We start from the raw sequence: 27,736 nt of genomic DNA, 5'->3' as shown, positions 1-27,736 counted from the left end.
GGAGAACCACCAGAGTAAAGGAAAGAATAGTGGTATTCAAATGAACTAACTTAATGAAGATCATTTCTTCAGCATGGAGGCAACAGGAAGGCAGGGCCAGAAGCATTTACCCCAGGAGGTTATATATAGGATGATTGGAGACATTCCCAAAGACAATAAGGCACTAGCATTTGTTTAAGAGAAAGGCTATTTCACTCTGAGGGCTCATGCTGGAATTAAATGGTGTCATTTTGAAGGAGGGTTTTGCTAATTGGCATCTCCCAATTGTATATAATGCCAACACCTTTTCTATTAATTATTTGCCAGTGAAGCAAAACTCCCCACAAACTTATAAAGATTTAAGGGGAACTGTTGCAATTTAATTAGTTTCCAAAAGCCCTATGTGAACTGTAACGGTTGGTATTATTTGTGCAATGTTTTGTCGTTTGACGTTGGAAGCATTATGTTCATGTATTGTGGTGATGGCCTGCTGAGTAATTGCAAGGTTCATTATACTACCAGGACTGTCAAGGGGCATTTATGGATATTCATGTGCAGTGAACCCTTGAACTTGAACTGGTCACTCTTGTCTCCCATGGCTAGAATTGTGTTTATTCCAAATGGCAGGAGAAAATTTAATTATGAAACCATAAAAGAGGCAAAATTACCTAAGTTTTAAAACGCTAAATGGACTATTAAGAAATGTACCTGCAGTTTTTCCCCTCTACTATAAAAATGTTATCTGTACTCTCAGGGGAACTCTAAGATTTAAAAAATTTTAAAGATGTTTTGTTTGGTGGTAAATCTGTGCTTCCAAAATTATGTGTTTCTATGTAAAAAGATACTGGATATCCATTATTTCTACTTTAGGAAATCCATCTATAGACCAAATACTAATAAAAAATCAAACATATTCATGTGATGTTAAAAATGTCCAAGCATTGAGCACTGATTTGAAAACTTTTGAAAACATGAAATTTAAGAAGCAAACTTCAAGAAGTATACCAATACATATTTATCAACATGTAATTATGAGTCGGTGCTAAAGCATATATCACAATATTTGTAATGATCTCTTTATCGGCATCCTTCCCCTAGATTTTTATGTTCTTGAGAATAGAAGCATTTTCTTAATGTATCCTGTCTCCAAGTGCTCAATGTAAGGTGCTTGTTCAATGACATTTTTTGAACTGAACTGAAGAGAGCTGGGAGAAGTGATGGTGTATTAGCGAGGGTTGCAGATGGAAATAGAGAGCTCTGACTGGGGCCTGGAGAGCATAAAGATTGGTGGCAAGAGATGGAATTAAAAAATTACTCAGGGAAGATGGTTCTGTTCGTGGGTGCTTGGCTCATACGCAGAGGATATCATGGAGAAGTTATAGGATTTTTTTTTTTAAGATTTTATTTATTTATTAGACAGATTCACAAGTAGAGAGGCAGGCAGACAGAGAGGAGGAAGCAGGCTCCCTGAGGAGCAGAGAGCCCGATTCGGGGCTCGATTGCAGGACCCTGGGATCATGACCTGAGCTGAAGGCAGAGGCTTTAACCCACTGAGCCACCCAGGTACCCCGAAGTTACAGGATTTTAAGCATCTAATCTCGCCGACAGCAATGCAGAGGTTGGGAGTGGGGTAGGAATAAGAAACCAGCTCTCACTCACCCTATCCTTGAAGCCTGGGTTGCACAAGGACTTTTTGTTTGTTTGTTTGAAAGCAAAACAAAATTATTAGATGAAATTTTAATTGTGAGAATTACACACAGCATAATATACTATTTTAATCATTTTTATATTTTTATGTTACGGTTAAGTAGTTTTAAGTATATTCACATTGGTGGCCAATCAATCTTGAGAACCCCTCATCTTTGCAAAGTGGAAACTCTTAGTCTGCTCAGACGACCTACTGTAGGTCTGCTCTACCTACAGTAGACTGAGTGGCTTAAACCACGGTCATTTATTTCTCAGAGTTCAAGACCAAGATCCAGGTGCCAGAGGATTTGGTTTCTGGTGAGGGTCATCTTCCTAACTGGTAGACAGCTGCCTTCTTGTGTTTTTGCATGGCAAAGGAGAATGAAAACATAAGAGCTAGCTGGGGTGTCTATTTCTCTTTTTATAAAGATGCTAATCCCATTACAGAGGCCACACTTTTATGACTTCATCACCTCATCTAAACCTAATTATCTTCCAAAGGCCCCACCTCCAAATACCGCCACTTTGGGGGTTATGGCTTCAACATAAGAATATGATAACAGTCATCTTGTTACTGTCTTACTTCACTTAGGATAATGTCTCTAAGATTCATCCATGTTGTAGTATGTATCAGAATTTCCTTTGTAAGGCTGAATAGTATTTTATTGGGTGTATATAACCATTTTGTTTATCCATTCATCTGTTGAAGAACATTTGAGGTGCTTTCAGCTTTTGGTTATTGTGAATAATGTTGCTATGCACATGGGTATATTAATATTTTTTCAGAATCCTACTTTCAGTTCATTTGAACATACACCCAGATGTAGAATTGCTGGATTATATGGGAACTCTGTGTTTTTTTTTTTTTTTTTTAAAGATTTTATTTATTTGACAGAGATCACAAGTAGGCAGAGAGAGAGAGAGAGAGAGAGAGAGGAGGAAGCAGGCTCCCTGCCGGGCAGAGAGCCTGATGCGGGACTTGATCCCAGAACTCTGAGATCATGACCTGAGCCGAAGGCAAAGGCTTAACCCACTGAGCCACCCAGGCGCCCAGTAACTCTGTTTTTAATTTTTTGAGGAGCTTTCTTGTTTTCCATAGTACTTGTATCATTTTCCATACCCATCAGTGGTACATAAAGTTCCTAATTTTTCCATAACCTTGGCAATACTTAGCAGTGGTACATAAAGTTCCTAATTTTTCCACAACCTTGGCAATACCTATTTTTATTGTTATTTTGATAGTAGTCATTCTATTGAATGTGAGATAGTATCTCATTGTTTTGATTTGCATTTTCCTAGTGATAAATAATTTTGAGCATCTTTTCATGTGCTTATTGGCCTTTTGTATGTATCTTCTTTGAAGAAATATCTATTCATATCCTTTGTCTATTTCTTAATCAGATTTTTTATAGTTCTTGAGTTGAATCCATTCTTTATATATTCTGGATAATCCCTTATTATATGATTTGCATATTTTCTACCATTTCATAGTTTGCTTTTTCATGTTGTTGATTGAGTCCTTTTCTTTTTTTTTAAATGATTTTATTTATTTATTTGACAGGCAGAGATCACAAGTAGGCAGAGAGGCAGGCAGAGAGAGGAGGGAATTAGGCTCCCTGCTGAGCAGAGAGGTCCATGCAGGGCTCGATCCCAGGACTCTGGGATCATGACCTGAGCCGAAGGCAGAGGCTGAGACACCCAGGAAGGAGTCCCTGATTGAATCCTTTGAACAGAGGTTTTAACTTTTAAGATATAGTACAATTTATCTTCTTTAAAAATTTTTGTTTATTTTCAATTTTTAAAAGATTTTATTTATTTATTTGACAGAGAGAGAGGGAGAGAGAGAGAGCACAAGCAAGGGGAACAGCAGAGGGAGAGGGAGAAGGCGGCTCCCTGTGGAGCAGGAAGCTGGATGTGAGACTTGATCCCAGAACCCTGAGTTTCTGACCTGAGCCGAAGGCAAACACTTAACCAACCGAGCCACCCAGGCATCCAGGTGCCCTTTCTCCTTTCTTTTTAATTGCTTGTGCTTTTGATGTCATATCCAAGAAAACATTACTATGACATGAAACTTTTCCCTCTTTTTTTTTTTTGTAAAATTTTTGTAGTTTTAACTCTTACATTTAAATTTTTGATCCATTCTGAGTCAATGTATATGTTGTAGGGTAAAGTGTTTGCTTTGTTTCTTTTTGTTTTTGTTTTGTTTTGTTTTGTTTGTGGATGTCCAGTTTTCCCAACACCATTTGTTGAAAAGAACCATCTTTTCTCCATTGAATAGTCTTGGCGACCTTGTTGGTGCTTTGTACATACTGTTGGAGCAAAGGAAAAAGGGAGACCTTTCATGCATAGAAATGAAGGAACAACCTATAAGAATCTTGGGGAATCTTTTTTTTTTTTTTAAGATTTTCTTTATTAGAGAGAATGCACATGAAAGAGATCACAAGTAGAGGGACAGGGTGGGGAGAGGAGTGGACTCCCCGCTTTGCAGGGAACCCAACTTGGGGCTCAATCCCAGGACCTCGAGATCATGACCTGAGTGGAGGACAGATGCTTAGCTGACTGAGCCACCCAGGCACGCCTTGGGGAATCTTCTAAAAAGTGAGTCACGGATGTTTTCCAGGAATAGAATGATTGTGCCTTGTCAGATTGAGAGCACAGAAGAAGAAACTTAAGAGTAGCTCCCTCAGTCAGAAAGAACACACATACAATGTTTGTTTTTGAAGGGTATCTGAAACAGACAAGGAGGCAAGTGTTAAAAGCATGGACAAAGATAAATTATAGGCACTGCACCCTTAGAAAATGTAACATGTAGTGGGGAAGATGGCATGCATAAGTAATTATAATACAAGGTAAAGGAATAAATGTCTTAGAAGTAATATTGATAAAATGTGGACATTTAGAGGAGAAAACAGTTACTTCTTCCAAGAGAATGTGGTGGATCTTGTTGGATATAGTCATCCAGATTTCTTATTTGAAAGGAACAGAAGCCAACCATGATTAATTTACACAGAAAGCACAGTTATTAAAAGGATATTTGTTAGTTCATAGACTCTCCAGGGGATATGGGAACCAGATCTGGAAGAGACACAGCTTGGAACAATAGTTAAAGTTCCACCTCAGAATGTATCCTGTAATAAGGACACTGTTGTCACCCCACTTTAGCCTAGACATTGACTTGTGCTGTTCCCATCAACCCTAGATCTGGATATTGCCACTTACACTGGCCAAAAGTGAGAATCTGACTTTTTTAGCTTCTGTTTTGTAGAATTCTGCCTCAAGTGGAAAATGTCAACCCACAGGAAGTGAGAAGACGTTACAGCTGGGTGGCTGCAAAATATTGCAATATCCACCGAGCTGAGAGAAATAAAATCTGCACTGCTGTAGGAGAACTAGTAAGATTTAGACAGGCAGGGGCAGTTGGAAATCTGGGGTGCAGATTCAGAAAAAGATTTAGTCTGTTAGTGAGATTAGCTAAAGCCCTGACATTATGAGGGGATGTGTGTGAAGAAGAAGAGGTCATTGGGAAAGAATCATGCTCACCTATATTCATATGAACACGAGAGGAAGAAACTTGGATGGGTAGGCCTTTATCATGAAAGCCAAAGGAAAAGCTTCTAAGGAGTGCCTAGTAAATTGTATTTGTTCTGTTTACTTCTAACTGAATGAGACTCTTAAGAAGGGAAGTGGTTGTAGGGCTCAGTGTTGCTTAGGGATAAAATGAATGGAGACTAAGAAAAATTCTTTGAATTTGTTGATTTTTTGAAAGAAGAATTTCATTTGGGTGCAGAGGGTAGAATCCAGAGGGCAGATAGGGATTAACAAGGAAGATGTAACTGGAGTGCAATGACAGTGATTGCCGGCATCAAGGGTCAGTTCCTTTAGGAAAAGAAAGATAGGGACTAGTCAAAGGAACTACTTTCCAAAAAAGACTTATTGAGCACCTACTATATAGTAACTGTTTTAAGTACTTGGACTATGTAAGTGAACAGAACGGACAGAGATCAGTGCCCTTGGGATCTTTATGTTCTGGAGGTGTGTGAGAGATACCAGATAGTTAACAATAAACCTAGCAAATAAGTAAATTATATAGCAGTTAGAAGGTGATAAGTACTATGAAAAAAAAAAAAAAAAGCAAAGCAGAGTAAGGAAATTGACAGGATTTGTTGATCTTTGCAAGAAGAATCTCATTCAAATGGTGGGAAATAGAGGTCCAGCAGGGTCAGCTAGGTATTTGGGTGGTTGTGCCAGTAAATAGAGCAGCAGGCTAAGTTTGACTGAGCTGAGATTTGAGAAAGTCTTAAAGAAGTTGATGGAGGAGGCTAAGTAGAAATCTAAGGGAAGAATGTTTAGGCAGAGCAGTAGGAGCTGCCAAGCTCTGAGCAAGAACATGAGTGGTGTGTTTGAGGAACAGGATGAGAAAGCAAGAGAATAAATAGTAGGAAAACAACCCAATGAGATCATTGGAAGCCAGTTCTTATAGGACCAGTTCTTGTTAGAACACACCTACTCTCTAGGACTGATAGTTCTTTGAGAGTTTCTATAGATTACCAGATGAGGTAATCTACAGCTTCTTTTACAATTTGGAAAAAGTTCAAGCTTACTTTGCATGGGCTATTTCTATTTAATTGACCTCAGAAAGAGAAAATGTATAGAAACCCAGACAAAGGGATCATATAACAAATGGAAGGAGAGATTCTTTATTGAAGGTGCAGAAGGTAAACTATGATGAATAATTTTATTGGGTTTTTGTTTTTGCCTGAATTCCTAGACTGAAGTAAACATTTGTTGTTTGTCAATTTCTGATTATATACATATCATTTTACACTTGATCTTAGCCAAAAGGCTGAGAAGCGATATGTACATATCATATTTTTTTAATTTTTAAATTTTTTTATAAACATATATTTTTATCCCCAGGGGTACAGGTCTGTGAATCGCCAGGTTTACACACTTCACAGCACTCACCGTGTACATATCATTTTAATAAAAAATTGAAAATCCTTTTTTAAACAGGTGTTTCTAAAAGAGTAACTTCTTCTTTTGAATTTCCTCTTTGCTTTTTTTCTTACACATCCTTTAATAGAGGTGTTAATGAGATGTGTTGAGGACTTTGAAGTACTTCTACTGTAAACTTTTGGGAGACCTCAGTGTAGAAATACCCTGACTATTTAAATCACATTGATTATCTTAATAGGTTTTAAATCATGTGGATCAATGCAGGTTTTGTAATTTTGTTTAAGGTTGAATTTAAATGTTTCAATTGGCATAATCCTTAAGATTATTGCCTAAATTTTCAGTTTTTCAGGTGGGTATTTGATAGTAACACATAATAACCACACAGAGGAATGACTAACTATAATGAGATATATAGAACACAGGATGATCAGATTAAAAAAGTGCCTAAGGGGTCCCTGGGTGGCTCAGTGGATTAAAGCCTCTGCCTTCAGCTCAGATCATGATCCCAGGGTCCTGGGATCAAGCCCCGCATCTGAATCTCTGCTCAGCAGGGAGCCTGCTCCCCCACGACAACCCCCTGCCCTCCCACCCCCACCCCCACCCGCCTCTCTGCCTACTTGTGATCTCTGTCTGTCAAATGAATAAATAAAATCTTTAAAGAAAAAAAGTGCCTTAGTACCTAAATCAGGAATAGTGTTACTTCATGTATTCCTATTGGACTAGTAGAGGATTGTTTTTATTTCTAAATACCTCACTGGTTCTATGTGATATGATCAGTAAAGCTCAGTCTTTTTACTTCCATAATTTAAGCGTCTTCTGTCATGCCAGACACATTTAGCATCCTCTGATTTAGCTCATGTACGGATTTAGATAGAGCACAGAAGGGAACAGTTTCAGTAAGTCTGATTTCCCTGAACTGTGGTATTTTTTGATTAAATAAAGTCTACATGTAGAGTTTTCTTTATTTATTTTACAAACTGGTTGTGTGAACACTAAAACCAATCCTTTGTCTTGCAAAAACTCTTTCTGTGTATGGAGTTTGTTGGAAAGACCTTCATGAGATTATCGAAAACTGTTTCTTCTCATAAAGAAATTTTAAACACTGAGCAGCTGTACTTTATATCTAGGGACAGGTGAAAGAAGATGAGGGAAATACACACATGCATATATATGCACAGTATGTGAAATAAACACAGTATGTTTCAACCATCCTTTTGGTATCAACCATATGTCATTAAGAAAGAATTTCAATATACATAATTGACTTCTGGCTGATAGAAGAGAGGAAAAGGATTTAACATGTCATGAATCTGAACTAAAAATCATGGCATTTTTTTTTCTTTTATTAAAAACACTTTTATAAGCACACAGTTTAAATGTCACTTTAAATAGAAAGTTGGCTTTCTGCAGTTTTTGTATTTCTTCTAGCATCAATTTCTAAAAAACTACTAAGAGCTAAATCTATTCAGAAATCATCTGCTGGCAGCACTATTCTTGAGTCTTGCTATGGAAAAGCTAATATATGCCAAATAAAAAGAAAGCTTTTCTCTATTACAAATGTCTTCTCTTTTACTTTAAAAAGCTTTTTACTCTTTTGATCCCTCCTATACATAATGAGGTATTTTCCAAAGAGTGAAATGGATTTTCTAAGAGCTGTCTGCATATGGTATGTTCACTTAAGCATAGACTATTCAAGTGTTGAAATAGGATCTATACTTTAACTCCTTTTATATTTCTTTGATGTGTATACTAACGTGTAACTTCCTTATTTCTAAAGAATATTCAAAGGAAGTTACAAGGCAACATAGGAGAAAAAATAAAATTTTATTGATGTTATCATTTCTGTTCAAAATTTATTTTCCATTTACCTATTATTTAATATCAGTTCAAGTTGGGTTTGGATAAATTCAGTGTATGGTTGACTTTAGGATGAAGTAAGAGTAGGTAATCCTCTTTAAGAAATTGATTTTGATATGAAACTATGTTCAGGTATTCTTTAATGGCTAGCACGAAATTCAAAGAGGTACTAGAGATTTTGATTTTTTTTTAAGATTTTTTTAAAATTTAAAATTTTAAAATTTATTTGACAGACAGAGATCACAAGCAGGCAGGCAGGCAGGCAGAGAGAGAGGGGGAAGCAGGCTCCCTGCTGAGCAGAGAGCCCGTTGCGGGGCTCGATGCGGGGCTCGATCCCAGGACTCTGAGATCATGACCTGAGCTGAAGGCAGAGGCTTTAACCCACTGAGCCACCCAGGGGCCCCAGAGATTTTGATTTTAAAGGGATGCTTTAGCACTAGTTTGATAAAGAAGAAAATATTCTTTAAGTACCGCTGAAATAGAGATTTGGGTAAGTCAGGTTAGTTAGTAGCTTCATTGGCTTATGATTTTCATTCTTTAATTCTGAGGAGTCAGGGACCTAATAATAATAATGACGATACTAGGGTATATCTGTTGTTATTTAAATGGACAACAAAAACCCCTTTCTCACGTAGTTGCTTATAAGTGGTGCAGAGTAGATCTTTTGGAACTGCCTTCCCATAGTATGAAGAAAACCGCTTCTTTTGTGAAAACAAAAGACTCATCTGATGAGGGGAGAACCACATTACATTGTTCTGGTGATGTCACTCATCTACTTTTCCTTTCTGAGGCTGTAGAGTTGCCTCCCTGTATCTCCTAAGGCACGGACCTATTCAGGGGAAGTAAAACCTCCTTCTTTAACTCCAGGCCCCTCACTCACATTAGTTGCTTTGCTTATAAAATATGATCGATAATACATGTGTCGAAGAGCTGTTGGGGAAGTTAAAAAGAGTATCTACAAGACACTACTTTAAATTAATGATAATATATCTGTTTTACTTATGCTTATCATTATTCTCAAAAAATAACATACATGCTGTAAAGGAGTGGACCATTTCTCACTGGGTCTGAAACCGCTGACCTCTGAGTACATTGCTGTGGCTTCCAGGGTGTCTGGAGCTCCTCCTCTGAATGGGTAGGTTTGGTCTTCTGCTCCAGCCCTCAGCATTTTTGGCAGTTATGTTCCCTGAATGAGTCTCATCAGTCCCCAGAATCTCTGAGGCCTCCATCTACATAGAGGACTATTTCTGTTTTAGTTACTTCTTGCAGGGTGAAAACATATGGGGCCCTAGCTCATGAAGTACTAGTTTCTGATCCTTTTGGTACTTCACCAGTTCTAGACCTTGTTGGCTTAGGCACACGTAGATTTTCATCTGTAAATGTGAATGGTATCACCTGCCACACAGGGAGGGAGTGAGAATTAAATGAGGTAATGGATGTTAGGTATATCGCCCCTTGCCTGACAAATCATAAAAGCTCAACAAGTGGTGGGGCAACCTGGGTGGCTCAGTGGGTAAAGCCTCTGCCTTCGGCTCAGGTCATGATCCCAGGGTCCTGGTATCAAGCCCCGCATCAGGCTTTCTGCGTCCGTGGGGAGCCTGCTTCCTCCTCTCTCTCTCTGCCTGCCTCTCTGCCTACTTGTGATCTCTGTCTGTCAAATAAATAATAAATAAAATCTTAAAAAAAAAGTTCAGCAATGGTATGTCTCATTTGCATCACCATCATTCTATATTCTATCTAGAAATAACTCGATTTGTCTTCCTGAGTTCCTTGCTTGCCAACTCCTGCCAAGACATTCTCCTCCCATTCAGTTTTAGTTTGTGGTCTGAGGTGATCGTACCGATCAGGTGAAGGATTCCTCTTTAGTGATTAATGTCAAGAATAGTCTCACATCTTATGTATCACCTGGCTGGTTATCACTAGGGTACAGGTTTGATCTTAGCCTTTAGTTGAGTGATACTGAATCCAGATAATAAACTGGACAAAATTATGCCAGCTTGGGAATCCCGGGGTGCTCTAGAAGTTTGTTTTATTTGGTTTTTATTTTAACTGTAGAACTTAGCAAATTCACTGGATTAATTTTCATTGGTAGTTGAATCATGCAAGTTGCCTTTAGTTCTCTTCTTTAATGTTAATTGCTTTTTGTGTCTAATCTTCTTATTTTGTATGCAGGCTGTGCATCGCCTTGTTATATTCATGGTCTAACATGAGCTCATAAAAAGAACTCTGCAATCAGTAAGAAAACGATACTGTCATAGATTTAAGATATCATTCTGTTATGAAGTTCCTTGAAGCATTTTGCATGATGGGTTTGGTTGTGCTGATGATCAAATTATACCCTCCGAGTATACAGTGTTACAGTGTTTTAGGAGAATACAGTTTGGGACTCATTTGTTCTTTTTCAAAAGGCATCTCAAATCCCTTTAACGAGTTGTGGGGAGTAGCAGTGGTGAAAGACGAACATTGAAAGCCTGTATCAGAAGATGTTGTCATGTCTGTCACCTAATATTGAGGCTCTAGCCTGTTAATAATGATAATATTTGTATTAGGTAGAAAATGGTTCGTGGTGTTGATGATTAGTGCTTAAATTACATGAAGATATGTTCAGAGTATTTCATGACAAATGTGGTTTCCTCTATTGCTTTAATAAATGCCTCAAAAAAGGTACCTATTATGTATGACTGCTACAAAAAATTGATGTCTTTAGTTTTTGAAATATACCCTTAATGAGCAATTATTTCAGGAAAAAAAAAAGGCAATCTGCTCAAGTGATCGAGACCTGGTTGTTGTATAGTAAAAGTTTTAAAATTTTAAAGCTGCAGTGAAACCTAGTGGTCTCTTTATATTTGTGTATGAATGTCTTTGTTGCTTGTCGTAACTATAGAGAATTTTTTTCAAACAACACCCTTTTAATAACAATGGTCTCCCCAAATATACTGTGGCACAGCTTTAAACTTTATTAAGTCTGTCTTGGATTCCCCTTCCTCTCCCCAAGTAAATGGAAGAAAAGTTTGGCAGGCTCCATGCTGTGCACTTGATTGATGTCCAGAACATCTGAAGGACTTTTGTGTCCTGCCTGCTCTCCATGAGTGCATAATGTGTGAATACTTAAAGAAGGTCAGCCCTTATCACACGTAATCTAGGACTGAAAGCAGATCAACAGTGACAGTCATATCCCGTAAGTAAGAACACAAATCATCCTCTACACGCTTTAGACAAGTTGTGGGATATTTTCTCTCTCCTTTTACCCCTTCCCACTCACGGGGGACGTTGGCAGAGCAATGAAAGCAGAGAGGAGACGTGCTCAGAATAATGTGTCACTTGTTGGAGGGAGGAAGGGATTGTTTATATGTGCTGGTCTTTCACTGGGCAGCCGAAGGGAGCTTCGACTTGTTAATGACCAGTGATGTGGAAGGCTGCAAATGAGACCGGGGTGGGGAGGTAGGAGGCGGCGTGAATGTGGCCGAAGTTGCGGTCGTTATGAACCCCAGAGTCAGGAGAAATGTTTTTGTACACGTAAGTTCTATTGTTCATGTGCTCCCCCGTAATGCAGTAGCTTTTTGTGTCATTGTGTGAGTATATGGCTGAAAATCAGAGTCAGAAGATGAATGAGCCAGTATAATTCTGAAAAGTTTACAGAAAATATTTTAGGGCAAAACTCAATGGAATGGTAGGGTCCTAAAATGCTATAGCTTGCAAAAGGAAGAAGGAAACAGCTGTTGTTTTTATGTGCCTGTGCGTTTGAACAGAAGTTTAATTAAAAAGTTAATGTTGTTCCAAACAGTATTTGCAGGGACTTCAAATAATAAAGAAAATAACACTTTGTTGTTCTTATCAAGGATTAGAAGGATATTGCTAACATTTTCTTACATACAAAGGAATGTACTTATCATCGTAGTTTTCACAACCTCATGGTTTCTTTTGAAATGTAATCAGCTGCGAGAAGTAGTTGTAGTCAGTTTGCACGATGGAAAATAAACTGTGCAAATATCTCCTCCAGAAATGAAGGCATGCCTTCCCACAAAATCACATTATGAGACAGAGGCCCTTTCCCACCTTCTCCCATCTACGTTCCCTCTAACATCTGTCTGTTCTCCATTCATATCTGGCCTCCCCCGTTCTCTCAGCGGACATTGCTCTTTTTCTTATTCCTGAGTCTCTTTTCTTCGCCATTCCCTTTGCTTAGGCTTCCTTTGCCCTCCCTTTACTCAGTGAATTCCTGCTTATCTTTGAAGACCTAGTTGACATGCCTCCTACCCCGCAAGTCCAGTCCCCACCCCCAGTCCGAATGCATCTTTGTCCATTGTACTTTCCGTTTTCCTGCCGTTCCCCGGCAGTGGCTGTCCTGCACAGTCATTATTCCACTGTACATCTGTCCTCAACTTACAGGGGCAGTTGGGTCCTGCAGGCAGGTACTGTCTCTTAAATGGTCTCCTATCCCATTACTAGATACAGTTCCCCCAGTTCAGTTTAAAAACTTCATATATACATAAAATCAGTGCATTTGGGGAGTTTCTATGTGAGAATGAGTCACAGATTGAAATTGTTAAAACAGTAATGTCATATACATCTTCAATTGTATGAATGCTCAATGAATTAAGTAAAAGTAGATGGATTAAACATTTGCCTTTGCAGGTGTAATTCGGATTTTTAAAACCTGATTTAACTAACATAAGACACAATTTGTATCTTTGTGTTAGTGATCACATTGTTTATGAGTGAACAGTTAGGCAAATGTTACATTAAAGAACATTGCTGTTAACAAGGGATTTTTCTTTTCTTTTTTTTTTAAATTTAAAGATTTTATTTATTTATTTGACAGAGAGATCACAAGTAGGCAGAGAGGCAGGTGCGGGAGGGGTAGCAGGCTCCCTGCTGAGCAGAGAGCCCAATGCGGGGTTCGATTCCATGACCCTGAGATCATGACCTGAGCTGAAGGCAGAGGCTTAACCCACTGTGCCACCCAGGTGCCCTCTTTTTTTTATTGGCCAGGAAGCAGGGGAGTGATTAATGAGAGTGTTTTCGAAATTGACCATTTTCTGATATTTATCTTTGTTCTGGGCACCATATTCAGTAATTAATACTCATAGACTTGTCTAATCTGTATAACACTCTATGGTAGGTAATGGCCAAAGTGTAGAACAAAGTTCACATGATTTGTCCAAGGCTACACGGATAGCACAACTAGGCTCTTGACTTCAGGTTCCATAAATCTAGAATGAGCAGATCTGTTGAAGAATTTGACAGTTGGCAGGTAGCAGTGCACATTCTACTCATACGGGCAGTACTAGCTGTGGTCCTCCTTTTTCCCTTTCCTTACCCTTCTCTCGTGTTTCAAATGGACACCTTTCTGTTAATATTCTCTGAGAACTTCCTTTGAAGCCTCCTTTGGTGTGTACTGCAGGGTGAGTGGCTTAAGTCATATGCCAATCTGGGGGTGGTTTTATTATATCTTTTGAGCCTTATTGTCTGGACCATAACTATACATTTTATAGAACATCTCTTTCATCGTTGGCACCCAGCATATATTAAACAATAAAAGGCAGAACGGAGGAAGTTAATATGGATAAATTCATTTTGAATTTCTTAGTATAAAAATGAAAGGAGGAAGTCTGCATTACCAAAAAGTTGGACTAACTGGGAGCCCCTCTTCAAGCTTCTGATTTTCGATTCTCCTCAGAGTTAGAAGCTCAGGTTCAGAGACTCTCCTATATGCTGAATTTCTAAATCCTTTTTTTTTTTTTTTTTTAAATTCATCAAACTGGTCCATATTCAAAAGCCTTTAGTTATATATGTAATATATAGTCTAAACTCTGTAATCTACGTTTTGCGTCCTGCACCGTCTGGTTCCACTCTGTCTAGGTTTCTCTCCAGCCATTTACTAATAGGAGAAGTCTGCTCCAGTAAGATTTTTCTTCTCATGCTATTACCCCAAATGAAATATTTAATCCTACCTCTAATCCTTGCTCATATAATTTCTTCCTTTCCATCTTCTCTATTGCTGTATAAATTCAATTTTAATTCAACATCCAGCTCTCCCTTCAGTTCTGTGGCCCAGTCTAATCCATCTCTTACTCTGATTTTCCATCTTTATTCCATTTGAGGACACTTCATCTTAAAATGTTACAATCTTCACAGTTCTCTATTATATATACTGTTTTTACTGTGGCACTGTAAACTGCTTGAGTACAGTTATTTCAGCGAGCACGTAGTACAAAATTAGAAATGATTGCTGGCATGAATTGCTTTGTACTGAATTAGGATTCTAGGGAGAAAGCAACAGCTCTCTCTTTAGGCTTTGAACCATTTATGGATGCTCATATTGGGGAAATGCGAGCAGTGGGAGCTGTCCCACATTTCAGCCATTCACTCATCCTCTCAAAGCTCAAGGCTGGGTTCCAAATTGGCAGTGGAACCATGTTGTGATGTGGCTCTGAGCCGAATATAGAAGGTTTGAACAGGAGATTCTACTGCTTGATTTTTGTCATCTTTTCCCACATATTACTTCTGCTCCTGATCATTATTAAACATTTTAGTATGCCTCAGTCTCCCTTCTTAGCTGAAAAGGATATAGATAAATGGTACTAAAATGATACCACCCCGACTTAAGTCTTCTGACAAGTCGGTTGCATGGCTTCTGTGCAATACAAAATGTATAGTTTCTGAAATTTAGGATATTCCAGAATCTCATATGTGATTAAAAATGCTATATTTCTTTTACATTTTATTTCATGAAAATGTGAATTGAGGTGATTGGATTGAGAGTCATATTTGTAAATTCATGCAAAGCAATTTTTGGTATTCCTAACTGGAATGTGGATTTGAATGGCACCTAGTCAGGTAGTGCTGGGAGGTGTTAGAGTGTGTGGAGGGGTGGGGGTGTCATTCTCTTAAGAATGAGAAGATGGCAGAGATTTTTTTTTTCCAAGAAAAGCATTCTTAAAATATCAAGTAAACACATTCTGACGGTATCTGAGATAGATATAAACATTGAAGTATGTCTCTTATTTCATTACCATAAATCCTTTATCATGTAAACTGATGGCATTTTAATAACTACTTCTGTTTATATCTATGGTGACATTGTAGTTTCTTCACATACAGTCAATTCATTTATATTTCTTACTGTTCTTCTAGGATTGACAGTTCCCAGAGTCAAGTACAACAAATAGCCTTAAAAAATGTTCTTTAGTATTAAAAGAAGGCCACTTGGGATATCATTGAAAGTAGAATTTTACAAATTGTTCATAGTTTACGTTGAGGCACAATTACAGTATAAATCTTAAAAAATTGAATAACTTGTGTTAATAAGATGGGTTAGGTTCATATACTTTTTCTACATAGGAAACCTCAGACTGTAGTCACTTAAAATTAGTTGATTAATAACTAGCTTAACTGAAATACTTTAATTTGAAATATTAATTAAAGATACTCTTTACACAGGGCCCTTTTTCATATCTGTGCCCTTGATTCAGAGACATTTGCTCCATTATTTAAATAGTCATGTGAGAAAAGTGTCCTAACATGACATTTTAGGACTCTTGCACTCTTTCTATCATCTCATGAAAAAAAGCATTTTTCCCCCTTGTCTTGCTACAATTCCCAAACAGTGAACAATTCTTAGCAAGAAAAAAAAAAAATCTTGACAAAGAAGTAAGCTATTTCATGACAGCCAAGTACAGGCGCATGTGGCTTTGCAGTCACTTCCTAGCTGCCTGAGAGATTTGGGGGACTTTGGCATGGCCAGTGCAGAGAGATTCCTCCCCTCCCCATGCGCTGGCCCTTGTGTGGGCAGCTGGGTCAGGCTCCTTTCTTAAGAAAACAATCCAGCTCAGGGTCCTCACCGCCCTTTGTTGTCCTCCCCACGAGGTGATCGGTTGAAGTCTGTGGTGACAGAACCAGTTTGTAACAGGCTTGTCTTTCACGGTCCTGTCTCAGGCTTGCTGGCAGGCTTGCCGGAAGCTCTGACAAGAGTGGCAACAGAGAAGGCTCAGTGAAAGAAGGAAAGGCAAGAAACAGGAGGCTGAAACAGGCGGGTCACATTTACTCCTGCGCAATGGGTTGGCTGGAAGAACTAAACTGGCAGCTTCACATTTCCTTGCTCATTCTTCTGTCTATGCACACGAGGGGTAAGAAGATCAGTGCCCCTGGTACAGTGCTGACAAGGGGCTGCGTTAATGTCAGGTTGTGTGGCTTTTATCACAGAAGGGAAGGTTCTGGGCAGAAGTACAGTGGCTAAACATTTCCAGTCCCCATCCTCCAACTGCTCTGTAATTTTACTCCTTTTTTTCTGTTTGGGCAAAAGTTTGCTAGATAGCATAGGAGGATGATTTTAAAGGGAATCAACGTTTCTGTTTTTTTCTAGTAATTAAGAATTCAATCCAATCCAGTTTGGAACTTTGAATGTGAAGTTGCTTGTCAACATACTGAGACAGTTTGCATTTGAAGAATTTACAAAAATAATTCTAATAAACTTTGTTTTGATCATTTAAATGGGAATACTGTTAGATTTTATAGGTTAGCTGATTAACTTTGAAGTTTGTTATAACTTTTATGTAGATGCCTTGGGTAAATCTCCAGTTTTATGATCTCAATAATTATAAATTGTGAATAGGTCAGATGTTTGTCCACATTTCAGAACAAGGCTTGCTTAGTGATTATTTTGTCTAGAATTATTCTTGTATAAAGTTGGCTAAAGGATGGCAATTTTTTTTTTAAATTTGTGAAACTGTTTTAATAGTTGAGGGGGTGGCAATTTTTAAAAGTTACTTTAAACTTTTAAATAAAAGAGTAATTGTAAAAGCAGATGAACTCTCTTCAAAATAGAGGAAAGATAATGTAATAAAACAACTTCTGAAACAACTCTCTGTTATAGTGATTTGCAGTGAGGGAGTCATGAAGTTAGAGATAGGAAGAGAGTGGCTGTATAAAATTAAGCTAGGTGACAAAAGGAATATGGATGAGATGGAAATGCATTTACAGTTCAGTCTCATGTCCTTGTGAATGAGTTTTATAGAACCACTTTGGCAATACTATTTATTTGGAAAGTGTGTATTATCAATTGGCTTGTACTTTTGATTGGCATTTGTAAGATACATGTTTCATAATCTCAAATATTCCATGGCATTAGCATAATATTATATGTTGTGTCTTGGCTCTGTGAAAAAAAGCTTTTAATTTTTGGCATGGGTAAGTGTGACCCAAAGGAGTTTTATGTGGTGATATGAAGGAACAGTAGGTAGTTGATTTACCTGATTTGCTAATTTATTTTCCCAAAATTGTTATAATAATATGGTGCCTTCTAGAAGACAGTAGAAAAGACTCAGGGAAACTGTTTCTTAAGAATGTTCTAGGAAGCTCAAGGAATGATATGTGAGGTGAAATTCTTATTCCTCTCTTCATGCTGCTACTATTTCGTGATTGCCTGAAGCTAATTTTTCACTCTTTTAGCGTTTTCCTTGAAAAATACGAGTACCTTAACTCATTATTGGTTTATGTCAGTAAAAAAGAGAGGCCATATGCTACACACTGAACTTTTCAATCACAAATACTAGGATTAAAATGTACCTTAAAATAATACTGGAGAACTGTTTTACTTTTCTGGTGAGGAGGTTGAAGCTTAGGAACATTCCTTGCCTTTCTCTAGGTAACACAATCTTTTAAATTCTCTGGCCAGAGCTCTTGCGTGCGTGTGTGTGTGTTTCTATGATTTATTCTATAGCAACGTGATTAAGAGTATTAAATCTGGACCCATAATGTTTGCATCTTAGCTCTACCACTTAAAGATATCTTATTAGTTCCTCAATTTTCTCAGCTGTAAAATAGGGATAATAAGAATACTTACCTTAGGGTCAATTTGATTACTGAATGGGCACGTGCATGTAAAGCACTTAGAACAGCATCTGTAACACATAGTATTTCCTGAGCATTTGTTACTATTCATATTACTGTTAATAGTTTATGCAGAAATAGGGGACACCCAAGCTGGAAATGTAAATCGAGACCTGATTTTAAAAGACTCTGATAACTCACCTTAGTGTGATTGGCATACTAAATCCTAACATGTATTTCCAGCTTTGTCACAAATGAACTTTTAATTTTTTTTAAAGGAGTTTCTCTACCTGTAAACTTTTTAATAGTTTTATAAAAAATAAGCTTCCTGGTTTTTATGATTTTTCCCCCATGAAGACAAAATGTGCTACAGACAAGGACTATTAGTTTAATCAAGACTAAGCAACTTTGACTATCAAAGTTGTTATGCACTGATAACTTGTAATGCTTTATGATCATTAATTCTGCATGTATTTTAGTAAAAATGAAGATCACAAAACTGGTAAATACAGTGAAGTGGTTGTGATTCTTAAGTGAATGGCAAAGCCAAGAGTATTGTTCTGAGACCTTTAATTCTTCTTAAAAGTAAATGTATTTCAAAATGACAGCTTGAGACATTTGGAGAACGTGAGCATCTGGCTAATACAAATATTTTGTTGATTATACTATGGAAACCTGAAAGTTTTATATGAAAGAAATATGTACAACACTCCAGTTCTACCATAAATGGAACCAGTCTCTGTAGAGTCACAGAACATGGAAAAGAGAATTCTCACTTGGAATAGAATAGTTAGGGTGGCCCACGGGTAGGTGACTCATCTTAAATCTTATCGTTGCTTAAATCGTATTTTGAATGTTTCCTTTAAGGAGATCCAGGCTTAAGAAAAAAGGAGACAAAGGTACATCTTGGTAGAAGATTTGAACTTTGTGGTTTTTTATATTGGCACATTGCCAATTACTTCCCAGATGGATTTTTTTTTTAAAGCTAGAATCACCAAATGCAGAATTGCCTTTTTCTAAAAGTGAAAATAGGACCTGGAGTGGTGAAAATCTGCAGTGTTCATTTCTACTTGTGAAATGTTTTCTTTTGAGGATTGAGCTGCCCCTTATTTTTAAAACACAGTTAGAAAATCGCAGGCAATCGTGGCGAATGTAGTGCAATGGGTAAACAGTATTAAAGTATCACTTTGGTCACTACTATTCTTCTTAAGTCGTGCCAAAGGAATTTAGTGAGGTTATAAACGTGATCAACTGACAGACCTAAAAACTAAAGGACTCTTTCTGTTTATTGTTCTAACACATTGGTGGCAACAGTGTGCCTTTCCTGACATGGATGGGCCTCATGTTCTGGCATTTAAAAGGGTGAGACTTTTATTTAGCTTCCTGTTAAATATATATGTGAACATTTCTACTGTCCCTTCCCCCTCCATAAAATCATGGTCATAAATTATCTCAGCAGTCAGATTAAAGTCAAAATTGGTAGCCAACTTTTTGTCCTTAGGAGTAATTCTCCATCAATAATGAGTTATAGGAAAAAAAAAAAAAAGTGAGATAGGAAGTAATCAGCTGTTTTTGAATACAGGAAAATCCCTAAGCCTGGAGAACAAAAATAAGTCCCAGTCTTTCTGGCTCCTACAGTTTTATAGAACCCAGATATTGCATTATTGCATTCTGCCTCTTCATTGCCAGGTCCTACTCCATAGGTTTCTTATTTATAATATCTGTGTTTGATCTGATTGGCACTCATTTAAAATAAAATAAAAAAACTATGTTATTAAATATTTTAACTAAAATTAAGGCCAATAGAGAGTATAATAACAGGTGGATAACAGACATGGTCTGTGAATGTGTGGTTTCAAAACGGGAATGGCAATATTGCTATAGGGCATCAATTTTTGGTAATATTTTTAAGTGAAAAATGATCCTTGTTACCATATGGCAAAATACAGTGAAAATCTGAACTGTTAGACCAACACAGCTGTTAAATGCATAAATGTGGGTCTGTGTTTAAAATGTTTTCTCCTACAGCTATTATGTGGCACTTCCAACAATTAATCTCAGGCTATTAATCGGCAGTAACTGCAAATTGTGGTGAGCATCACAGATGTAAGAAATTTGATCTCTGTGGTAATTTACCTGGGAGGAAAGTGACTAAACTATAGTTCTCAACTTAAATTCTTCAGAGTATATTGGATAATAGACATTCACATAACTATTGAGCACAAACTCCAAATATTTGGCTTTACTTTTATTATAGGAAGTTATATTCTTTAATGGCGGCAATCATAGATGTGAACTGTGTGTGTGCTTGTTTGTGTGTCAGTGCATACATACTTTTTAAGCTTTAAAATCACAAATATCTGAGGGCTTCTGGAAGAATAATAGCTTTAGATCAGAGTACTCAAAGGTTTCCCCGCCCCCCCCTTTGGCCTCTAAGCTAGTTGAATCTGAAATGACATTTTTTTTTCTTGAAATAACATTTTACAAATCTTTTATTGACTTAGAACTGCCAGGAACAAATTGTGAATATGTTTTTTTGTCCCCTAATTTTTCAAATACATACTTGATTTTAGAATTCATACAGGACACAGGGAAAAATCCTTAAATAAGACAAAGTATATTGGCAATTAGTTATAAGGAAATTATCTTAATCAGTTAGATAGCCTACCAAGCTTTCTTTTGCTATATTTTGGGTTTAGATGGACTCTTTGGTTCTTGATTATTATACTTTTTTCCATCTGTGAAATAGTTACATTTTCCATTTTAGTGTTTGTCGTTGTTGTTGTTGTTGTAGAAATGTTCATATTAAAATCTCTAGGGATGCCTGGTGGCTCAGTTGTTAAGCGTCTGCCTTTGGCTCAGGTCATGATCCCAGTGTCCTGGGATTGAGCCCAGAATTGGGCTCCCTGTTCCGCAGGAAGCCTGTGTCTCCCTCTCCTACTCCCCCTGCTTATGTTCCCTCTCTCACAGTCTCTCTCCACCAAATAAATAAATAAAATCTTTTTTTTTTTTTAAGAATTTATTTATTTATTTGACGGAGAGAGATCACAAATAGGCAGAGAGGGAGGAGGAAGCAGGCTCCTGCCAAGCAGAGCGCCCAATGTGGGACTTGATCCTACTGAGCCACACAGGTGCCCCAATAAATAAAATCTTAAAAAAAAAAATCTCTAAAGATTATTTTTTGACCATGTGCTCAGAATAACCTTAGTCTTGTTTTTATTTTTTATTTATTTATTTTTAAGATTTTATTTATTTATTTGACAGAGAGAAATCACAGGTAGTTGGAGAGGCAGAGAGAGAGAGAGGGGGAAGCAGGCTCCCTGCTGAGCAGAGAGCCCGATGCGGGACTCGATCCCAGGACCCTGAGATCATGACCTGATCCGAAGGCAGCGGCTTAACCCACTGAGCCACCCAGGCGCCCTTAGTCTTGTTTTTAGACCTCATGATTTTTCTTTTAACATTGGAGAGGCTGTGGCTTTTGGGTTAACTGATCTCTCTACTTGATATCATCTCTGTCACATTCCTTCAGTAATAGTTAACTTTTCATGTAAAATCACATTATTAGTATTGCTAATACTTGAGTACAGAAAGAAGTTGAGTAGCTGACAGAAACACAGGCCTGGTAGGACACAGAAGCGGTGAAGGTCTGAGTTTCTACTCATCTGTGTCTCTGAGGGGCTTCCCCTCTTCTTTCCTCTATATGACTCTGTCTCTTTACTTCTTTCTTTTTAGAATTCTTTAATGGAGACCTCTTGCGTTTAGGGTGAAATCCAGATCTTTACCTGGCTGGCAGGGCTTGGTGTCTGCCAGCCCCTAACTCCCAGTTCATCTCCCTAACTATTGATCATCAACCCCATGGGTCTTTCCTTGTCTGAAATCATCCAAACCTTTTAACCCCCATGGATGTTTCACATATATATGCTGTTTCCAGGGCCTGGACAGTTCTTTGCTTCTCGCTTATCCATTTGCTTAAATATCAACTTAAATTTTCCTCAACAATCCAAAGTAAGTGAGAGCCCCTTGATATTATCCCTCATTGTAAGTTTTATTTTTCTTTTATAGAACATATCATGACTTATCATTATACATGTCACTTTCCTCCTGGAAGTTCAGTTTCTTAGAGGAAAAGCTATGCCTATTTTATTTATTACTGTATCCCCAGTGCATATAGAGAAGACTACCTCCTTAGCCATACTCATTAGCCTGCGTTCCCTGTTATTCCAAGACATTTTTTGCTTAGTTCTGTAGAGTTAACTGATAAATGTTTCACTGCCTCTTACTTCTAATTTTTTTGGAGAGAGAATTTGATTGGCTGATGACCCTTATGGTAATCGTACTTAACCCAGCTGGGATGTGTGCAGTAACTCAGTACCAAGATGGCCACCCAACAACAGACGCCCTGGGCAGAAGTTTTTAGGAAGCAGTTTTGGATTAGATTGACAATCAAAAACCTCTGATGTAGTTGCCATTGTCATTTGTAATAGTGACATGAATATTTCTAGTGCTCTTTTGTTTATAAATGAATTCCTCCTGGCTGCTGAGTTATTTATTAGCTGTATGAGTAGGAAAATTATACAAAACACTCTAATATTTTTATATGAATTTTGGTATCCAGAAAATGTTACTACCAAAAATAATGGTACTATATTTCTGTAGTTTCTACAGAATTATTTTAGCAGTTAATGAAATGGTATGACTTTTTTTTTTCTCTATAAGGAAGATGCTATCTAGAAAATTCAAGATACCAAATTGGTGGCAAAAATTATATGTAAAACAAGTAGTGCAACCACTTGGAAGACTAGTTCTGTTGGATTGTTGCATATAATTTTCACTCCTTAATTAAAAAGGTAGTTGTAAATCTTACATGGCACAAAGAACCTTTTGTAAATTTTGCATTATGATCCCTAAACAGGCTGCAAGTTTTAGGTGAGCAGTATACATTTTTCATTTGTTCAGATTCTGGGAATCGCATATCTGAAACTATGCTTTTGATCCCTTCTGGAGTCTGGCGGAAAATTGATATAGCTATCTAATTCATGAGATTTTTAAAAACCTCATGAGTACATGCAGAAAACTGGTTTTGGCTCATAGTTTTTCAGTACACATAGTTCATAGTATCCTGTAGTACACAATGTCTCATATTCATCTTAGTATCTTTACAATTTTAACGGGAGCCTTACATATAAGGAAACAGTGACTTACATCACTTTTGCATCATCTGTGACACTTCTATGTTGTGGGAATTGCATTGATGAGATACCAACGAAGTGTGAAGCAATTTAGCATAACAAGAGATCTTTTTTTTTCTTCCTGGCCTTTTATGTTTACCTTCAGATATGAGCTATGCCAAGGCCAATAGCAGCAGAGCCTCAGAAAATCTGAGGCCAGGTTTGTTTTGCAAACTCTGCAGGAAATTATCCTTCTGTTACTATGTTTGTAGGAATATTCATGATCAAACTAGGTCTTTACTAAAGTGTTTAGCTTTATTTTGATTTCTCTCTAAAGGAAAACTAAGACAGTGTATTTCTCAAAAATGAAAAAAAATAGTAACTTTCCATTTATAATTGCCCACCATTTTAATGATTAGGTACTTTATTATGGGGCTAAATCCCAACCAAATGTTTGTCTCGGTTCATGTTAATATGCTCAATTGAGTATTGTTTTCACATTCCATTACAAAATACTTTTATGTTTCTATTTTTTAAAAAAAGGTTAATATTATAAAAGTAATACGCTATATTTACCTTTGAACCATCAGCTCATTTGAGGGAGGGAATGTGCAGGAGCTCATTGGCAGAATACTTGAGTGGCTCTCCGAGTTTAACGGGGGCTCTGAAATCCGCCCAAGCTATTGAGACCGGGGTAGTGGTCTGGAAACAACAACAACAGAGCATTCCGGGTGACATGGTAACAGCAGAAAGGCGGGGGGGGGGGGTCACTTAACTGAGGCTGCTAAACAAATTGCCTTTTTACCTCTACATATATACGTAGCCACACACATGTGTTTCTTATATGGATGTTTTTGCAGGATTATTACAGTTTATTGAAATCAGAGAATATCACTAAATATTTCCTACCTAATTTCCTAGGCCCTGAGTGAAAACGTGTTCAAATTGGGGAGTGGGTCTAAAGGAAGAAGGATGCTCGTGCTCAATCATGTGATTTCACAGACACATGACATTCTCTCAGTGGGCATTTCTGGAGATGGCGTTTGGTGTGGATTTTGTGAACGTACACTAACTGTTTATCCGTAACATGCATTCTAACAGCTATTATGCATATTATTAATCTTCCCCACTTAACCTCTTGCATTGAAAAATATAATTTTCCGTCTTTTTTTGTTCCACAGACTTCATGACAAACATCTTGCAAATTAGATTTTCATATATTTCATCTCTTTCTTATGCTCAATTTAATCTATCAAAGCCACACATTGTAGAAGACATCTGGTATTGAGCTTAAGCAGCTGGGTTTCATTTGCAGAGGTTTTGAGCAAATTCTGGTGCTTGCCAACAATAATATAGCAGTTGGCCAATGTGCTTTTTCTGTGGCAGCTTGGTGCAGTGTGGTGGAAGGGACCTGAATTCAGAATCAGGTGATGTTCCGCCTCTCTCGGGCATGACTGGAGGGTTTCCGCAGGTGTTTCGGAGCGCGCCCGCTGGAGGCCGCTCAGTGGCTCTTGAGGATGAACCCGTGAGCAATGTTCAGTCATCCATTTAAGAAACAAGGAGTCTGCAGTTTTCCTCATGGGGTGGTTCACCATACTGCCTCCATCAGAATCACGGAGTCATTTTTGAGATGCAGTTCCTTCCACCCTATGCCAGATCTACTAAGCCAAATATCTCAGAACTGAGCCCAGAAAGCTGCAGTTGATGAAGCTACCTCAAGGGGTCCGGGAAACACTGGATTGGAGTTAAATTTCAGTTCATTCTTTACCTACAGACAGAACCTCTAAACTCCCTTTTCTGACCAGAAGAAGAACCTATTTTAGTAATGTGTATTTGAAAGGAATTGTCAGAATTTGTCTCAAAAATGGCTTAACCACATATCCAGTGTAACTGTTCTTTCAGGAAATGTTATATTACTGGGACCTGTTGTTTAATCAAGCAGTTGTTCTAGCACTAGTAAAATTGTGCTCCTAATGATGAAGGGATATCAAGTCTTAACTTACTTGGAATGCTCCAGAAGGATTTCTGGGAGAGGGAAACAGAAATGAGACTCCCAAATTTCTGGTTTCTTTCTCAGATGCATTAATTAATTTTTTTCTCCAAAAAAGTCACTGGACACCCGGTAGGTTCCTGGAAATCGTTTCAGAGCATGGTCACTCCTGAGCCCTGTACGCACCTCCAGTTACATTCAGCATGTTATTCCCAATTAAGATAGTTGGTCTTTTGGCCATATAGAGGTCTGGGGGACTTTTCTGAACACAAACTGAGTTATAACTCTCTCCTTTGCTTCTGCTGAAAAAGTTCCATATCAGAATTCTTAACGATCATAGTTTAGTGTTCTTCTTTTGCTGGTTCTTAGTTCAGAATTGAGTTTTCCAGACAAACACTTCTGAGTTCCAGGGCTATATGGAAACAGCCAGGGAATGTGTGGTTAGTGTGAGGATTGCCTCTTTGGAGCTAATAGGTAGTGACTGTCTGTTGTTAGAATGTCATTAACTGGAAATGTACTTTTTACCTTATCTTGCTTTGGAAATTAGCACTCAAGATAGTCACTTTAGAGAGCTCCTGCCTTCTCTCAGGGACTTGATTTAAAATAAACACACACACACACACACACACTCCCACTTAACGTAGGTGAGCAACAGCTCGGCAAATATAACATTGAAAGAGGGTAAGAGAAGGGGCAATCTGAATGCTTCAGATTGTCTCATTCCATGATCCATGTCATGCATGGGCTACATCTGCAGCTTTTTAAAGTTTCTGGAGGAAGCTCAGCCATGCAGCTGTCTCTAATGTACTGTGAACCTTGAAAAGGAATTTCCTTTCATGTAAGAACGGAAGTAGTTTGTGTGTGGGATGATGGAACCGAGCGTTTCCTTTAACAGAAAATAAAGTGCCATTATATAAACAAACATCTGACCAATCTAAAGTAAAGCCAGCAGAAATATATGTTACAGGCCCCTACATTTTAAAAAGACCTTGTTCATTTTAACGCCCTTCTTGTGTTTTCCCATTTTCACAACTTAGGGCAGTGAGGCACTCAGTTGTCAGATTACTTTTCGAAAGTTTGTCACTTCTAGAGCCAGAACCAGAACTTGGGTTTCCAGGTGTAGTTTGTGTTCTTTTGGGAACAACATTTAAATTTGATGTCTAAATTTGCTGTTCAGACTGAATGTTTAGAGGGTTGAAATGAAGCCTTTGCCATATGAACATTTTATTTAAGAAATAGATTATAAAAATACATACTCCCCCCACCATGAGTATTTCAGAGTATGAATAAAACTCAGAACCAAAGACCTCCGCTTTAGTTTTCCTATTTATTGAAATACATGCTAATATATAAAAGATACTCGATATTCAACCACTTTTCGAATGTCCTAACTTTGTGCTTATGGAACTGCAAATTATCCACAGTTCTGAGCCACCATACCTTGCCATCTGAGGTGAGAAGACAAAGTTAGGAAGAAGTTTGAGTTACTTTTTAGAAAAAAAAATTTGCATCCTGCATTGAAGAATGGGGCATCCTTTTCTTATTCTTCTTCCCAAGATTTCCGGTAAATGTTAAGCTAGAGATTACTTGTAAACTATCCTGAGTAGCTGTTAGTGCAAACAAGAAATGTGATCTGCAGCTTTACACCTTGAGAGTGAGGGCTAACACTTCTACAGATTTATTTCTTAATGCTAAAATTACAAGGTCATTGTTCCTTCCCATTGTAAGATGTCATTTATACTGGGATCCTTTAGATTTACACATTTGGTTTTATGGTTTTGGACTGTTGTTGTAGAATGTTTTAGAATAATTGATGAGCTGTCTTTACCAGGTAAAATTTCTGTGGTGTTTATCATAATTTTTCTACCTCTCCACTGACTGTTTCTTCAGTAATTGAGAATCCAGACTGGGTTTGGTTTTTTTTTTTTTTTTTCTTTCAAATGGAATGAAAATATTTGGTCATTTGTCCTGTAGCTTGGTTTGGATTCTTGTATTTGCTACATAAGGGGTTTTAAAGATCTGCTGAGGATTTCATATCACATATTTGTACTTTCAAGATACTTGAGCAAAACTACCCTCCAAAAATTCTATAATGTTAGTTCTTAGTCTGGATTCCTTGTTTCTTACTCCCATGGCTTTCAGTGAATCATTACTATATTATATAAAAAATCATAAGAATTGTTTAGGGGTGGGAGCCTGGGTGGCTCATTTGGTTAAAACCTCTGCCTTCGGCTCGGGTCATGATCCCAGGGTCCTGGGATCGAGCCCC

General features: G+C 37.7%; 1 protein-coding gene across 7 annotated transcripts in view; it reads left to right on the top strand.

Annotated features, from left to right (window-relative positions):
* Positions 1-27,736, top strand: part of BMPR1B (bone morphogenetic protein receptor type 1B) — a 397,895-nt gene that overhangs the window by 279,126 nt on the left and 91,033 nt on the right. The window contains exon 1 of one of the 7 annotated variants that reach the window (XM_059172582.1): positions 11,869-11,994. The exons of 5 other annotated variants lie outside the window; for them this stretch is intronic. Coding sequence is in view for 1 of the 2 variants with exons in the window: in XM_059172563.1 (XP_059028546.1) it covers positions 16,535-16,607 (73 nt within the window). In the remaining variant the exon portion in view is untranslated. Of the gene's footprint in view, positions 1-11,868; positions 11,995-16,457; positions 16,608-27,736 lie in introns of those variants that run through there. One more of the 7 variants, XM_059172563.1, reaches the window with a different exon arrangement.

Source organism: Mustela lutreola, chromosome 1 (assembly GCF_030435805.1).
Source record: "Mustela lutreola isolate mMusLut2 chromosome 1, mMusLut2.pri, whole genome shotgun sequence".
Taxonomy (NCBI): Eukaryota; Metazoa; Chordata; class Mammalia; order Carnivora; family Mustelidae; genus Mustela; species Mustela lutreola.
This window is presented reverse-complemented; position numbering and strand designations above follow the sequence as displayed.